Source organism: Sarcophilus harrisii, chromosome 2 (assembly GCF_902635505.1).
Source record: "Sarcophilus harrisii chromosome 2, mSarHar1.11, whole genome shotgun sequence".
NCBI lineage: Eukaryota > Metazoa > Chordata > Mammalia > Dasyuromorphia > Dasyuridae > Sarcophilus > Sarcophilus harrisii.
Window position 1 is genome coordinate 635660949 of NC_045427.1, and position 18305 is coordinate 635679253.

Here is an 18305-nt window from a genome sequence, read left to right on the forward strand (position 1 = left end):
TATCCATATGCAATCTAATTGCCCACAAGCATGACTAGGTGATTATTAAATGAGATTTCAACTCAATTCAACTCATGAAAAATTCAGAAGCATGAGGCTGAAGATAAAAAGCCAGCCTTGCATTTAAGTCCTATCCCTGACATATACTAGTTATGTGGCCCTGGGCTAGTGACTTAATCGTCCCATGTCCCAGTCAATTCTCTAAGATTTTAAATTACAGAGCAGGTGTCAATCTGCATCTAGAAATAACTTCATTAGGAATTCTCTGTAAAGATGAAATCACAGATATGATACTAAAATAATAAATCCATCTATGAAGTACTTATCATGTACTGGAAATTGTGGACTGAAAGATAAAATACAATAGTCCCTAACTTCAAACAACTTAGATTCTTTTGAACAAGTTCCCTTCTCCTCCCCCAAAATAGAACTGAAATCAAATTATTTTCAGATCTTAATTGAGACACACACACACACACACACACACACATGCACACACGCAAAGAGACAAAATTGCTTTCATGCTAACTTTTTCATTCACTTACTCTGCTGCTGATACCTAAAAACTCATATGAATGTCTATTCTTTTAAGAATCTCTAATATGGTACTTAGATAACCTGTTGAGTTCAAAGAAACAATTATTCCTTCACATGTATCAACTTGGTCTAAGAATATAGTTTTGCAAAGGGATTTTCAGAAACCATTTGGTCAGAATCATTTCTCTTTGGCCTCCAATGTGTTGCTTAAATTCATCAGTGTTTTCTGTCTTACTCTTTGTCTTTCTGTTTTTTTCTGGTTTTTATTATCAAGCAGAAAAGGAAAAGCATCTGCTGGGAATACCTATATAATAATATTAGTAGTTTTGGTACTAATAATATGAATAGTAATAACATGTGCTTAGTACAGTGCCTGGCACCTAGTAGGCACTTAAAATGCTTATTGATTTCTAATGGTAACAGTGATATATGATTACAGAACAATAGCAGGTTAATGACTTATCATGACCTCTTTCTGTCTAGCACATAGTAGGCACTTAAAATGGTAAAGGTGAGGATGTGATTACAGAACAATAACAGGTTAGTGACTTATCTCGACCTCTTTCTGTCTAATTCCTTTAACTCTAGAGATGATGCTTATAATAAGAATGATAACAAAAATAATAGCAAAAATCATAACTGACATTTATATAATACTTTCACATTTACAAAGCACTTAATCTACAGTATCTCATTTTTTACCACATGACAATCCAATGAGATAGCTACCGCAAGTATAATTAGCTCTACTTTACAGATGAAAAAACTGAGAGACAGAGAAGTGACATGATTTACCCACGATCACATGACCCAGTAAGTGTTAGAGACTGGCGTTGAGCCCAGCATTTCCTGACTCCAAGGCCAATGCTTTATTCCACCTACGTTATATCACCTCCTCAAGCTATGTATAAGGATGACATTGCAAATCTGGCCAAAGAGAAATAGCAGGAGACTGGATTGGACATCACTGGACATCAATTTCAAGGTCTGAATTTCATTTGGCCAAGATGGATTTCTACCAGCTGCTGGAGACCAGGACTAGTGCTTATTTTTATGACTGGCTTAAGCTATACCCTAAAGCTAGGATTCATGGGTTCATGCATATACTTTTGAGTCAGTGAACTTGGATGGGAGAAATAGAGAAATATATACATATATACACACACACATGTATATTTATGCATATATATGTATTTACTTACATATACTATAGGTACAAGTGTATATATATATGCATATATATACATATATATACATATATATTCATTAATTGCTGGTTTGTTATCTTATGTATTTGATCTTTACTTATTGTTTCACTAGATTGTCAAAGTAGGTCCTGGTTCCAAAAACATTAAGAACTACTTCAAATAAGCTCTTTCACATTTCCTTTCCTGTAAATGCCAGATTGAGAAAAGGCAAAGCAGAATTTGGAGAAGGGGATGATTTTCTTGCTAATCCACGGAAATCCACCATTTCATCTAAGAAACCAGCTGTATACATTAGCATTCCTTGGGAGGAAAACAAGGTGTCATCATCTGAGAATCATTACATCACAACATTTCATTTCTGGAAAGTCTGATTGAAGGAACAGGGAGGTAGATAACCAGGTGGAAAAGTGTCAAGCTCCCCAAATCTGATCATATGTACAGAACATCAGGCCAGTGATGCGCACAGCTCCTCCTCAACCCCTATAGGCCTGCTGTCTAACTAATCTCTGAATAGCACATCACTACCCTTCCCTGTTAAGACAGGAAACACACTTCTTGCAAACTTAATTTAAGCCATCTTTCCGAATCCTCCCAAATGGAGATGTGGAAAAGTTCAGTGGAAACGTCAGAATCTTTGGCCCACATTTATGTGTATAAATAATTTAAATGTTTTCTCTTGGGTCTTCATTATCCAGAATGATTTCTTACACTGAATTCTCAGTGTAGATTTTGAGTTCTCGGTATCTAACCCTGCTCTTCTTCTCTCTGAATCCTGCTCCTCTTCCTTTCTGTCTACATTGGATTACAGTATCCAAGCCCCTATGCAGAAGGAACCTTGTAAAGAGTCCATTACAATTATGCACCCTGGTGAAAGGCAGCAAAATGGGATTCATAGATGATACATCCGTGGAGCGACTTACAATACAAATAAACACACAACTGCGCAGGAGGCAGGATAATAAGCTAAAATGCCTAAATTGGAGGATAAATGGCTGTGATTGATAGAATTAACCACTAGGTGGCAATGTTATTCCACTGAAGTCCAGCTGGGCAATTCTACTTGGGGAGTGGACTGACCGAAAAAAAAAATATTAAGGGGGGGAATGTTTTAAACTCTGCAAAGATCCAGTATCAACATCTTGAGAAAATATACGCTCATTTTAAAAAGGCAGACTTTGTGTGTGATAGTTAGAAGATCATAGCATTAGGAATTTGTTCCCTAGTGCTGATCTGAGATTGTGTTGTCCCACAGCCTAGAACAGACCTGGGAAGGAAATCAAGGTGCATTTCTGAAGAGCAGATAAAACCCACGACTTATAAGCTTGAATCAAGAGCGATCAAAGGCCTAACTAGAAGTTTCAGACATGCCCTCTCCTCTAGAGATCAGTGAAAGAGATTGTGTAATTGTTATTCCTTTTGAGTTATGACATGGAGGTTGCATTTCTCACTCCCCATGTCCAAAGACTAGAGGGTTTTATTGTTACCCTATGCAACCTGCAAGGAATCGACAAGGGTTAGGTATTGATGGCTGCCACCAGAGAGTTCAAGGGTGTAAATGACAAAAATAACAAGAGTAATCCTTAAGTTTGCCATGAGAAAGAATCTATCACAACCACCAGTGGACTTTGGCAAAGTCATGAGGTGAGGGAAATGGAGTGATCTCTTTCTTCTGAGATATGAAGAAGACCTGCTGACATTTAACAGATCGTTATGGATTTGATTGATATACTTTGGAGTTGAGAATGAGAGAATTTCCTTTTCATATCTTAGCTCTGACACTAGTAACCTGCATTGTAACTTTCAGAAAATCAATTAAACCCTTTAGGTCTCAATGATCTCCTCTGTAAAATGGCTGCTTTTAACTAGATGATCTCTGAAGTTTCTTTGAACTTGAAATAGACTGTCTTGATTCGAATCTTCCTTGATACACTAACTAGCTCTATGACTCATGGCAGCTTTCCTTCTCTGCATCTCAATTTCTTCCTCTATAAAATGGGCATAATGAAAGCCCACACCAGATCATTGTAAGGATCAGATGAGACAAGGTAGCTAAAGTGATTCACAAACAAGTCATATACAAAATAAGATTATGTCATCATAATCATCTCATCATTATTTAAATAATAATGATAATAATAACAATTTTCATGCACACATATCCCTTTAAGGTTTGGGAAATGGTTTACCTACATTGACTTATTTGATCTTCGCAATCGTCTGATTAAATAGATATTTCCATGTATGTTTTATAGATATAGAAACCCTAAGGGCTCAGAAAAGGAAAATTCTTTGCTCAGGGCCATATAGCTAGTTAGGAACTATGGTATGTTTCAAACCCAGATCCTAGACTCCTTGTTGCTGATGATCATTTTACTGTTCCCATTAGAATTGTTTCTTCCCTAAATGAAAAAACAAAAAAAAAAAACAAAACAAAAGCAAGTTAATGCAGACATGTGGCCTGCTCAGCAACCATGTATTGCATGAATCCCCCATTTTCTCAAAGCATGGCCCTAGCATGCCAAGTGCCTGTTCCTTCTGTGAGAAAATATTAAGGAGATCTGGTGGCTACTGATTTGTCATTGTATAGGCAACATGGCTGTTATAATGTTCTTGGCACTCACACAACTAGATTAAAGACCATTATTATCCCTGATTCCACATGGATTTTCTTGTCTGAAGCTTTTAGCTTGGTTCCTGTCTGGTGTTTCATTTATGGTCAACATTGGGCATAAAAAATGAGCAATTTAATGCTCGCCTTCTAAATATTAATCATTCATTTCCTCTTCTATTCCCTTCTGGACACCGATTCTGCATTTATTTGGGGAACACTCCTTAGTATAATATGAATGTTTTAAAGATATACATGACATGTATGAAGTATTGTTAAGATTGAAGGGGAAAAAGAGCAAAATTCAAAAAAGTCAAATATAACAATAATGTTAATGTCTATGCTTTGCCAAGAGAGTTAGTGTCCATCACATGAGAGACACAGATGAAATCACAGACTAGACATGTCATTTTTTCACTTACAACAGCACCTTTAATTAATATAATCACCTTTAGTACACACACAAGCTAAATTGATTCAAGAACCTTTCAGATTGAGATGGGTCCATTTTTTACTGACATTTCACAAAAAGCTGCAAAATTACAACTTGGTTACCCACATCGAAGAAGCTCCAACTATCCAGTTCTTTTTTTTTTTTTTTTTTCTTCCTGCACAGTGGATAAGCAACCTGCATGATTTATCAGCTAGGAATTTCTGATGCTTTACCACAAACCAATGGATAATAGCAGTATGACACAGTTAAATACATTGCAGTAACGAGCCATCCCCTCTGCCTTGGGCATCTGTGTTGGCCTCTAAACCAAAACAAAGTTTTATGGTGGAAAAGAACTAGGAAATGGTTTTAAATTTTTTATTGCTAATGAATCTATGATATCCAATGCATACTTTCATTGCAATTTGTATTCTATGGAGTGAGTATCACCCTCTTTTCCTCCTACTAAAGCAAAATCTTAAAATTCCAGGGAAACACAGTTTTGGTTTTTTATTTTTATTTTTTTTAATATGAAAGGCAAAAAACACCCTAGCACCCATTTGCTTTCCTATCTTTGCTGCAGTGGTCCTGTTTTAGAGACACAGTGACATGGTTGAAGATGCGTGGACGTGTGGCTTAGCAAGCCAATTTAAATCCAACAGCCGAGCTGTGGACATCCCTGAATAAAGCTTCTGTAAAAGAGCTGTTGGGTTTGGGGGATGGAAGAAGAAATGACCCACCCATCACCTCCTCCCCCCCACAATTTCCACAGCCATAACCCACTCCCTCCCCAGATTTAAAGGAATAACTCATCTGCATGGTGATATAAATTGTTTAAATACATTAGCTGGGGATATTAAATGCTGCAGTCAATAAACTTTTGCCAGTGGCATAAGAAAGCATGGGCACGCAGCTGGCAGGGTGCCATCAGAATTTGGCCAGAGCCACGCTGATGGAAGATTTCACATTAACCATGGATATCCCTGAATCTCCCTAACGTCTGCAATACAGAAACAAATGGAAACTATGATGGAGATTTTTGTTTTTTTAATGTTTCTTTCTTTCTGTCTTTTATAAGGAGTCATTTTGTTTATTTCTTAAGGAGTTTCCCCAAAAGGACTCCCCGCCCCACTCCCTACAAAGCCTGTGACTGGTGGGATGTGGTCTTGGAAAGATTCCTCTCCAGCCTCTGAATGAAGCCTCAGTTAGCCATCAGAGCAGTGGTGTGCATAGCTCAGAAATAGGACGGCCTGAAAAAGCCCCAAATAGAGAACCCAGGCTGAGCTCCTAAGCTTTGCTGCTTTCCCTTACTATGAAGCTGTGAAAGAATTGGAAAGGAAAGAAGAAAAAAAGAAAGACAAAAAGAAAAAAGGGCAAAAACAGAAACATCATTTACCCCATTGTAACCATATATACCACAAGTCTTTAAAAGCTCTCTTTTCCTTCCTCAACCTTACTTTCTACAATCTTTCCCTGGCAGCTCTAAGGAGAGTCTACCTCTTCGTGTCTGCCTTTTGACCATTTTTCTGCAGTGCCATTTCAGTGTCCAAAGAAACCAATAAATAGTAGGGGTAAAATCAGCAGCAATTCCCATGCATGGGTTACAAAAGAGAGGCAACCACTTAGAAACTTTGCATTTGCACTCATCACACTCCATTTTGCAATTCCCTAGTTGCATTTTTAACCCTTTCATTTTCCCACAGGTTCCACTCCTGCAAAGGACTAAGTGCCCCTTCGTTCTAGCACCACATTTCTCCCACAGGTTCCACTCCTGAAAGGGACTAGGTGCCCCTTGAATCTAGCACCATCTTTTGATAGGTTCTTGACATAATTTTGCTTTCTTTTTTTTTTTTTAAACGCATCTCTATTTCCACTATATTCTGCAATCCTCATCTTTCCCAAAAGAAGGGATCCCTTGGAGAGCAGAATTCCTGCCTGGTCCCTCAGATGTGTTCAGTGAAATGCAAAGCAACTCCTCCCACCCTCAACTGTATGCAGGTCTGGCCTGAAGGGAGCAGCATGACTGCAGATGTAGGGGATTATCGATGAAAGAAGTTTTATCTTAAAACAAGGGAGACTTTAATGCAATCAATGAAGGTTCTTGTACAAGAAGGGATTCTCCTAAATCTGGGGGTTCAGGCGACTCCTAGATAGCGGGGTTTAAAGGGCAACGAGTTGACTTTGGAAAGGAAAAAGAAAAATAAAGGAAGATCAAGGTGGAGCAGAAAGTGCTATCCCACTGGGGGAGGGGGGATTAGGAAGGAGAAAGAAACAAACAAGAACCATCCCCCCCACTCCTCGAGCCTCCCCCTCCCCCAGCTTCCCTTCGGAGTCAGCGCAGTTCCAAGACAGCCCCACTATTTGCCAGCTCCCTCAGGACAAGGGATTCATACCTCACACTCCCTGGAGCCTGACTTGGTGTAGGTGCAGGGTCCTGTGCCATTCAGCAGCATCTCGCTGGTCTCTGTGTTGGTGGGCTTGTAATCAACGTAGAATTCCTGGGTGCTGGGGGTCATCTGTTTGAGGGACTGCCTCTTCTTTTTCCTGTGTCTCCGCATGAGTGATCGCTGCTGCAGCTGCTTCATGCTGGCCGGGTAGCGCTTCCAGGACACATAGATTACCAGCAGGATCACTAGCACTGACAGGAACAGGGCCACGCTGCCGGCGATGATCTTGTGGAAGGAGATGTGTTCCGTGTCCTCCGGGTCGCTCTCTGGGCCCGGCTCGGTGGCCCCCACTGTAGGGGGGGCGGGGGGCTTGCTCTCGTGCTTGGGCCTGGGCAGCTTGGGTTTGAAGGTGGGTTTGGGCAGAGCCCTGGCCAGCTCGAACCTCTCCGTGGTACTTTTGCCACAGATGCTGTAATTTTTCACGGCATCGATCACGTTCACCCCTTGGAGCTCTTTGGGGCTGGCGCAGATGATGGTGTTTTCCCGCAGCCCTTTGAAACTTTTCAGCCAGTTGACCAGGGAGCAGATATTCCTGCTGCATTCCCATATATTCCCGGCCAGGCTAATGTCATTGAGGGATATCCAAGAATCTAAAATCTCCTGCCCGATAAATGTCAACTTATTGGAATCCAGGTTGAGGCGTTGGAGATTGGGGACACACTGGAAAACGCTGGGGCCGCTGAAGGCTTCGATCTCGTTCCCTGACAGATCCAGCCTCTGCAAGGAACTCCAGGTCCACGACATGGTCTGCCCTATGACACTGATTTTATTCCATTGTAGATAGAGGTTCTGCAGGCTGACCAGCCTGGGGAACAGGGCCAGGTTGAGCTTGGAAAACTGATTATGCTCTAGGTGAAGTTCTTTCAGGCGGATCATGCCCGCAAAGACGTTCCTGGCCAGGCTTCGGATCCTGTTGTAGCCCAGGTCCAGGAGTTCGAGGTTGCGACAGTCTTGGAATATCCTCACGGGGATGGTTCGGAGGGAGTTGGACCGCAAATGTAAACTCAGCAGCTTCCGCAAGCCCCGGAATTGTTCTGATCCCAGAGACTGCAGCTGGTTATAGGACAGGTCCAAGTTCCGTAAATTGGTCACAGGTCTGAAGGTATTGTTAAGAAAATAGGAGATGCGATTGGAACTCAGAATCAACTCTTTCAGTCTGCGTATGCCATTAAAAGCATTCTCGTCTATATTGCTGATATGGTTGTGGTCTAGGTACAGCCAGGTGAGCTGGTTGAGACCTTTGAACTGGTTATATTTAAGTTTCTGAAGGCTGTTATAGCGAAGGGATAGACCTAAACAGCCAGCAGATATACTTGAGGGTATCTCCTGTAATTTCTGAGATTCACAATATACCATTTTGCCTTCACACCTACAGCCCTTAGGGCATCCTCGTTCAGCAGAAGAGAGCATTGTCAGTAACACAGTGGGGGCTATTACCAGGGCTACAGCTGATCCGCTCAGTAGCCTAATTACATTGAAACCTGGAAATAAAAACAACTTAGAAAAGTTATCCCCCCAAAAAAAGAATTCATGTATTTTTTTTTTCAATCAAGCAAAGGAAAAAAAAAAAACATTCAAGAATTTTTTTTTTTTCAATTCCAAATCAGGCTCACCCAATTTAACAGCTAATATCCTCTCTGCCATTTAAAGAAAACCATCTTTGGAGATGGTTGAAGAGTTAAGCAAGGCATTTCTCTGGCAGGCGATTGACTCTACAGTCATACAAGGCAAGACAGTCTCTATGATAATTAAGCCAGAATTTATGTACAGGCTACATAAAATGTATCAACATACAGATATTTCCACATTTTTTTTTTAAAAGAAGAAAAATCACAAAACATACCCATCCTTTGTGCTGTTCACAGGTCTTCCTTAGGTCCTTTGCTTTGGCTTAGGGTACCTCTAGCATGACAGCCCCTGTCAGCTGCACTGTCGTGAGTCAGGGCTCGCTGACACCCAGGAAGAAAAATTGGACCCCTTGGGAGATGGACCAATTTGGGCACATTATTCTTTGCCTGCCAGGCAGAACCCTCCAAGAACAAATAAATGCCAAGTGGGCATCCGCTGCTGAAGTCGAAATTCCTCCTAGGTAATGGGATCTTCATGAATGTTCCGTTTTTGCATCTTTACACTTTGAGGAAGGGAGGGGGGGATAAAATGAAAGGGAAAAAAAACCCTACCCACCCAAACCTCCCCCTAACCACAACTTGCTTCTACAGTTTCTGCTCAGAGAAGAACATGCCGTGTTCCTTGGGGCCAGCCTCTGCTAGCAGAGCGAGCACATCTGTATTCCATAGCCCAGCGGTTACTTCCCTTAAGCAGCCCTGGGTCCGGCTGCGGAGCTGCCGCTTCCCGGGAGCACGGAAGCCAGTAGCATCCCCTCTGGCTGCTGCCGCTGCGCGTCCGCCGCCGCCACCGTGCAGGAGTTCAGCTCCCTTCTGCAGCCTGGCATGCTGAAAGCTCCCCCGACTGACTGACTGCTTGCTCTGGTCCCCCCAATCCAGTCTTATGTAAAGCTGCCTCCAGTGGTGAAGTCTATTATGGGCATGTGCAGAACCGGGAGCCTCTTTTATCTTGTAAATGAGCAAACTCTCTGCTGGGAAAGAAGAGGTGACTGGGTGGCTCAAGCGGGGGCCACGGGTGGGCGTGGTCCACTTGACCAAAAAGGGGCCACTTTTTTTTTTCTCTTCCTGCTTATTTCGGAGTCGGGGCTTTCTGGGGCTGGATTGGATCCATTCATTTGATCCAGGAGAATTTGAAGATCCTAGATTTAGGTCTGGGAGGAACTTTAGGGATTATCCACTTCGGAGATTCTTAACCTTTATTTATTTATTTGTTTGTTTGTTTTTTTGCGGGAGGGAGGGGGAGGAATTGCGTCTTCGATTCCCCTCGATCAGAGGAAGTCTAGGGACCCTTTTCAGCATCATGTTTTTAAATGTATAAAAGAGAATCCGTGAGATTATAAAATAAACTGAGTAAATAAATATAATCGAAAAAATTTTTTTTAAAGAAATGCGTGATTTCACAGATCTCAGGAAAAGAACTCTTGTTTCTTCAAACTCTTCCTCCAAAATCCAAATTGAGACTTTTTTAGATGAGGAAACTAAATCTCAGAGAGACGAAGTAATTTGTCTAAAGTTTTACAGAAAAGAAAAAGGGGACAGCTAGAAGGGATAGTTGATGTAGCACCAGCCTGTGTGACCCTAGGCAAGTCACTTAATCCCAATTGCCAAAAAGAGAGAGAGAGAGAGAGAGAGAGAGAGAGAGAGAGAGAGAGAGAGAGAGAGAGAGAGAAAGAAGACAGACGGACAGACACAGAGAGACAGAAAGAAAAGGAGAAAGAGAAAGAGGGAGGGAGGAAGAAGGAGAGAGGGAGGGAGGGAGAGAAGGAGGGAAAGGGAGAGATTAAAATTATAAAGAAAATAAAGAGTAAAGTCAGAGAGGAATCTTGGTCCTTTAAGTGATGTTACAGTTGAAGGTGCATATGACTGGGAGTAGAGAATTTGACTTTAAATTCCACCTGCATGCCACTTATGCTACTGGACCTCAGTTTCCTCACTTGTAAAATGAGAAGATTGAATTAGATAGTCAACTTTATGTCTAAGAACCTATGTCCCTTGAGAGAGAAGGCTGGGGACTTCACCAGTGATTCTGCTAGTATAGGAAACACTTATGAGATTGAGGAAACAATCTTTGTTTGAAGCTTGGTACTGTGTCTGCAGTTTTCAGTGTTAGAGAGCTTTCTAGATTGAAAGGTTGGCCAGAGTTAGGACTGGAACGCAGGACTTTCTGGTTTCTGTCCATGTCGGCATCCTCCCTGGCAGACCTTAAAAGGATCATAAGCACAAGAGTCTAAATAAACAGAGTGGTCTGCTCCACCAAACAGTACTTAGAGCTACTCGTGGGGTCCATACAAGGTCACTTAATGAGCCCCATTCTTCTGGGGCTTAAGGGACTCGGTGGCACTAAGTGAGGTGCTTTAAGAAACTGCTTCAATTCATCCAGTTCATGGAGATCCCATTATGTGCCCTGAAGGGAGATTATACTAAATGAGGCTCTTATAACAATAGCTGTAGCAGTGGGGAGAATCCCAGGAGTGGCAAGAATAAGGTTTTTGGACTAAATCTGTATTTGTGCTCCCTCCAAATGGGAAGCCTTCTTGAAGTCAAAGCTGGCTAACCAGGAATATCATTGAAGGCAGTTGTGGCCAGGTTTAGGTTACACTAAAGGAGAGTTTCTGATTAAATGTATTCTCAGTTAGTGAGATCCCAAAATCTGAAGCTTTTCTACCTGAGAACTCTTCAGTTATTTCAATAATGTTACCATCCCCAGTCTGTGAGTGTCTTCTGCCAACCAATCCCAACCCAAAAGCTTTTGTTCAATGCCTTCTACATGTTAGCTTTTGGGGACTCTCTTCTGAGATCATGCTCCATCTATTCTTTGTAGGCTTCATTATTGAAATGAAAGGAAGGGAAAGGACTATTCCCCCTCTTTTCCTTCCTTTCTTTGGATTCTAATACTGTCCTTGCCAAATGTATGTGTGTTGACTGACTGATTACAGGGTTCTATGTTTGGCAGTAGAGAAAAAAAGTGAAAAACAGCAACTCCTGTGTGCAGAGAGCTTATATTCTACATTCTAAGAGATCTAACCAGAAGTGTGTTAGAACCAGCTATACTAGCTCAAAGCGCTGATTATTAAATTTTCAACATAATTACTCAGAAATCAGCAAATGCTACAATCATGATTTGATCTGTAAATTTTGTAGATTTAAAAAAGTGATTGAGAAAATGTTAATAATTCAAATGTATACATTTTTTCCAAGGAAACTGGTTGTCAAACATCTACCAGCCACCCATGGATATAGCATATAAATAGATAAGTTTATATCTATATTAATAATCAACATTTATTAAATGCCTGCCATGTATCAGATACTATACTAAGTGCTGGAGGATCATAATCTGAAGGGGAGGAAGTATAGATATTTTACCAACAAATGTATACACGTGCATATATAAACAGTATACATATATGTGTATGCATATGTATGTATACACATGTATGTGTATATACATATGTGTATGCGTGTATACATATAGACATGTATGTATTGTATGTGTGTATGTGTATATATATATATATATATATATATATATCCTTTTTTGAGATAGTAGAGGAGCTGGAATAATCCATTCTAAGAAGTTGAGATGAGTAGAATGCGTTTTCCAGGCATGAGGCTTGATCTGTAAGAGGAATAGAGGAATAGATAGTCTACTAAGTTCTGTGGAAAGTATGTTGGCCAGTTTGTCCGGAATAACAACAAGAACTAGCATTTATATAGCACTTCAAACACTAAAGTTTGCAAAACCTATTTACAAATACTACCTCACTTGATCTTTACAACAACAATCTGAGGAAATTGGTGCTATGCCCATTTTCCAGATAAAGAAAGTGGAGCAGACAGACTTTAAAAGACTTTCCCAGGTCACCTATCTAATAAATACCTGAGATTGGACTCTTCCTGACTCTAAGCTGAGAATTCTAGCCACTCTGCCATCTAGCTGCCCTAATGATAAGCCATAAATTTAAGAATATAAGGCTTAATGTAACCTCACATGTGCCTTCTCAATGGCACATTGAGGGGGGGTTGGGAGGGAAGAAGGAAGAGAATGTAGAACTCAAAGTTTAAAAAAAATGTAAAAATAAATTTTTTATATATAACTGGGAAAATATTAATATATATATACCCATATGTATAATTTCCCATTTATATGTACACATGTATACACACATACACACATATAAACATATATATATATATATATATATATATACACACATATTTTAAGAAAATAGATTATAGAAAGCTTTAAATGACCAGCTGAGGATTTTGTATTTTTTTGAAATGAGTATACAGGACCATGAACATTCAAGTGATTTGGTTAGATTGCTAATTATTTTGCTAATTAGGAAGCTGATAGATTGGAGAAGGGACAGACTAGAAGCTGAGAGTCCTTTGAAGAGACTGTTTAAATAACTCAGAGTAATGATGAGGGCCTGAAAAAGATGCTGTTCAAATGATTGGAGAGAATAGAACTCATTTGAGAGACATCATGGAAGAAGAATTGCCAAGACCTAGAAAATGATTAGATCTAGTGGTCAAAAAATGGGAAGAATCAAAGATGAGGCCAACTTTTTTGAGACTGGTGGCCTGGAAGGGTGGGGTTGCCTTCCTTGAATACAAGGAATTTTTTAAATGGCAGGATGTTTAAAGGCGTCTCACAAAATTCATCATTACACAGTTCCTATACAATTTGACTTCTCACACCAATGTTTCTAGTATAAGGATCTTTCTGCTACTCTTCCACAGCCAAAATATGCCACCTGCATTTTTTGGGGGGGGGAAATTGATATAAAGCTAATGAATCCCATGTCATTGGTTTTCAAATCAATATAGATATTTATAAAGTGAATAGAGCATCACTGGCAATCAGGGTGACCTTTGGGATATCTCGTTCTCAAAATCTACAGATAGCCATAGACTAAACCCTTGATCACAAGCAATTTTGTTGTTGGGAATGCATCCTTCCCAGTTGTCTTGAATTTATTTAGCATATATTTTGCATCTTCTTAGATGTGTGCTCATTGTTTGCCTTGATGGTATGTAAAATCTTCGAGCTCATAGATATATCTTATTTGTCTTTCCATCTTTGGTATCTAGCACAGTGTTTGGCTCTTAATAAATACTCATTGATTGATAGGTTGTGAATTTCAAGACAATGAATATGGGTATCATTTTGGTCTGTTACAGAATCTCCGATAATTCCATAGAATGTAAACTTCAAGAGGACAGGGACTTTTATTTTTGACTCTGTTTTGTTTGTTCATTTTGGTTTTAGTCCCCATGTTCCCAGCACCCAATACTGATTCTTGTATATAGTAGGTTCTTTATTTTTAAGTATATTAAATTCTATTTATTGTAACATTTAAAAAAATAGTTCTAAACTTTCTTTCTCCTTTTAGTTCCTCCCTATCCATCAAGGTGGCAACTAAAACAATATCAAACATACATATAAAATCATGTAAAATGTATTTCCATTTTATGCATCTTTATGCAACACAGGAAGAAAGTAAAAAAAAAAACTATATTTCCATTTGTATTCAGAGTTCATCAGTATGCTTTGGAAGTATATATAATTTTTTTTGTCATGCTTCCTTTAGAATTGTCTTGGATAATTGTATTGATCAGAAAAGGTAGGTCTTTCACAGTTGATTATCATCACACTATATCACTACCATATACAGTGATCTCCTAGTTCTGTTCTCTTCATTCTTCATCAGTTTATATAGATCTTCCCTGTGTTTTCTAAAATAATTCCCCCCTAATTTTTTACAGAACAGTAGTATTCCAACACAACCATACATAAAACATCTTCAAACTATTTGCTAATTGATGGGAATCCCCTCAATTTTTAATTCTTTGCCACCACAAAAAGAGCTGCTATAAATATTTTTGTAAGCTTAGATCTGTTCTTTTTCTTTGATCTCTTTGGGATAAAAATCTAGCTGTGGTATACTTGTACTAAATGGTTTCTTACTAAATCATTTTTGGCTATGTTTTATAGTGAATATAGTTAGAATTTTGATCTGTTACCAATTTTAATAAGAACTAAACTGTGTATGACTCTAAATCATCTAAATCAAGTATCTTGGATCTAGAAGGGAATTCAATTCCTTCAAACTGCCTTTTTGATTGATAAATTAATTTTGTCATCATCTTCTGGATTCAACAATTGAACAGGCATATCTTAAGATATCAGTTAGCATTTGTAAAAGGAACTTCCTCATTTGGGAAAGACATATCAAGACAATCATATATGTAGCCTTCATTTCTAATCCATCCCTATCTATGTACAAAGTGTTGAGGATTCAAAATTTTCAAAGGAACTAATCTATGTTCTCAAGAAGCAACTAATCCATGTTCTCAAGAAGCTTACAATCTTCAAAGGGGGAAGAGAAGGTATGTAGATAATTATGTACACACAAAGATGTTTCAGGAAGAAGTTGGATTAAAAATTGCCACTTTTAGGAGATCAGAATTGAGCTCAGCCTCAAAGGGTGTTAGGAATTCTAAGAGGGAGTGCGTTCTAGGTGTGGGAGACGGTCTGTGCAGAGTCATTGAAATGGGAAATGGGCTGCTGTGCACCAGGAACAGCATGTATGCCATCTTGGCTAAGACACAGAGTGTGAGGGAGTTGGGAAAAGAATGTATAATCAACCTGGAAAGATGTTTGGAGCCAGATGGTGAAGGATTTTAAAGGCCAAAAACAAGAGACTGTATTTTATCCTAAAGGCAATAGGGCTCTCTTGAAGCTTCTTAAATATAATGCAGGGGACTGAATCAGAGTTTGGTTTTAGAAATCACAGTTTGGTAGAAGTGTGGAGGTTGGATTGGAAAGAAGAAAGATTGGATATGAAAATCCAAGTTATGAGGTTGTTACATTAGTCAATGTGAGAGATAATGATGACATGAACTAGCTTGATTGGATGAGTTGAGAGAGAAGAACAGATATATGTGATGGACAATGAAATGACAAGACTTGGCAAGTCACTGCATATGGAGATTGAACAAGAATCACATGTGAAAGAGACCTTCAAGGTTGTAACTGTGGGAGACTGGAACAATGGTGGTCCTCTCACCAGAAATAAAGAAGTTAGTAGGATAGATGGGCTTATGGAAGAAGAAAACAAACTCTGTGTGGAATCCGTAGACTAAGTCCTGGGATGGAAGGAACTCTCACTTTTTCTTTGTTTGTTCATCACTGCACATACTGCCTGGAACATAGCAGGTACTTAGGAAATGTTTATTGTTTGGCTGCATATGTTGAGTGTGAAAAGTCTGGGGGACATCCTGTTGGAAATGTCTGGCAGATTGTTGTAGATGGGAGAATAGATCTTGTAGGAAAATTGGGGGCTAGATATATGAATCTGCACAGAGAGGAGATTAGTCTGAGACTCAAGGTTTAATACTAAGAAGAGACCTACAGGAGGAGTAGGAGATTGTACCTTCTGGTATCATGGTTTCTTGGGGATGTGTGTGTCTCTGGTGTGACAACTTGTTGAGCCCTTTTCAGGACTGCTCATCCACCTTTGGTGTCTACTCTCACCCAACTCTTGCTTGGGATTCTAAAAAGCCGTACCATTGTCAACTCTAGTAAAACTATCTTGCCAGACACCCTAAATTGGGTCGAGGGTATCCTAGAGGTCTCAAAGCCCTTGATGATTTAGGGCATGTGAATATTTCCCCTAAAGAATAATTTGCCCCAGTGGCCATAAAGGAGGCTGAAACAGGCGCTTGGTAGCAGGGAATTTGCTCAAACATTAAAGATGAAAATGAAGGATGTACAACAATGACACCATGGTTTCTTATAAACCACCAGGCTGCTTTTCTGGATTTATCGCTTAGTTTTGGCTTTAGATTTTTAAGAAAATACTGTTGAGCATAACTCTGTTTTCCTTTTATTTGTTTTTCTTGAGACTGATAATTATACATCAATTGTATTGACAGAAAAAGAGAATTCTACCTATAAAAGAATCCCTAGATTTAATATTCCTACAATTGCTTCTTAGGGGCAGTGTGGTATATGACTTTTCATCACAAAGACCAGACTCTGATCTCTGCTTAAGCCACTTACTTGTTGTGTAAAGTTGGGGGAAGTAAGTGATTTTACCATTTTCAATGTCAGCATCCTCATCTGTAAATTACAGGTAATAATAATACCTTTCTCACAGGGCTCACATATAAAGATCAAATGACAAAATTGTAATGTGCTTAACAAACCTTTAAGCACTATATATGCGTTCTATACAGAGCATGTAGAATAGATAAAGTGCTAATCCTGGAGTCCAGAAGATTTGAGATCAAATATGGTTTCTGACACTTATTAGGTGTGTGACCCTGGGCAAGTGACTTAATCACTCCTTGCCTCAGTTTCCACATATGTCAAATAGGAGTAATAATAGCAACTACCTCCAAGGATAGTTGCCGGGATCAAATGAGATCATAATTCAGAGGACTTAGCACAATACCTGGCATATAGTAAGCTCTATATAAATGCCAATGTTTGGCATTGATGACAGTCTGGCACAATATTGGCAAGTAAAGGGTTGGCTTTTTTTGATGGAGAGTTTTCCCAAACTTCCACACAACTTCAATTCTTGAATCTCAAAGCTCTGGGTGCCTATGATTATTAGCATGTTTCTATGTCTTGATGTATATGTTGTGATATACACATGAATTTGGCTTACTATTCAACTTTCATCTTCTGTCTCACTGACTTAGCACTGGCTGCGCCTCCCCTGCCCCCACCATTAATTTACCCATCCTTTTCACCTATGTCCCCTTAGAATTCTTAGCTTCCTTTAATGATTAATTAAAATGTTTATATTTTTAATGTTCTCCCAAGTTGTGAGTGCCTTATCCCTTAAATATATGTGTATATATATATATATATATATATATATATATATATATATATATATAAAGTTATTGATATGTGCTCATATATTTATATTTATATGTACAAATATGAATGAATGGTCATGAGAGGTGAATGTTCTTCTAAGATGAAGTTGCCTCAGATCTTGCCCTTTTTTTCAAAATTAATGATGCCCTGTGTGGAGACCATTAATTTTATTTAATGAACCAAGAATATTTAGCCTAGGGGAAAGACTGGCTTGGAGGAAGTGTGATAGCTATTTTCTTCAAATATTTGAAGGTTTGTAATATAGAGTTGGAGAGAGACTTGACCAGAAGACAGAATGAAAATTCTCCACCTTAATAACCCAGACTTATCTGATTTAGCCATGGAAGAAAGAGATAATGGGTGGAATATAAAAGATTTTTAATGTAGCATGATGTAAGGAAGAAGTCCCTAAGAATTACAGATATGTCCTAGTGGATTGGACTTGGGAGGTGATGGGTTCCGTCTCAGTGGGATCTTCAAGCAGAGAATGGGCAATTCCTTTCCAGCTATGTCAGTGGGGGTTAGAATTATGATCTCTAAAATTT

At 39.3% G+C, this 18305-nt stretch overlaps 2 protein-coding genes across 3 annotated transcripts in view; one reads left to right on the top strand and one right to left on the bottom strand.

Moving 5' to 3' along the window:
- LRRTM3 (leucine rich repeat transmembrane neuronal 3) overlaps positions 1–10204 on the bottom strand; it is a 219500-nt gene extending 209296 nt beyond the window's left edge. The window contains exons 1-2 of the mRNA XM_031949478.1: positions 9077–10204; positions 7180–8714 (exon numbers count right to left, since the gene is read on the bottom strand). Coding sequence (XP_031805338.1) covers positions 7180–8714; positions 9077–9080 — 1539 coding nt within the window. The 5' untranslated portion in view covers positions 9081–10204. The remainder of the gene's footprint in view (positions 1–7179; positions 8715–9076) is intronic.
- Positions 1–18305, top strand: part of CTNNA3 (catenin alpha 3) — a 1956715-nt gene that overhangs the window by 785130 nt on the left and 1153280 nt on the right. The window lies entirely within an intron of this gene.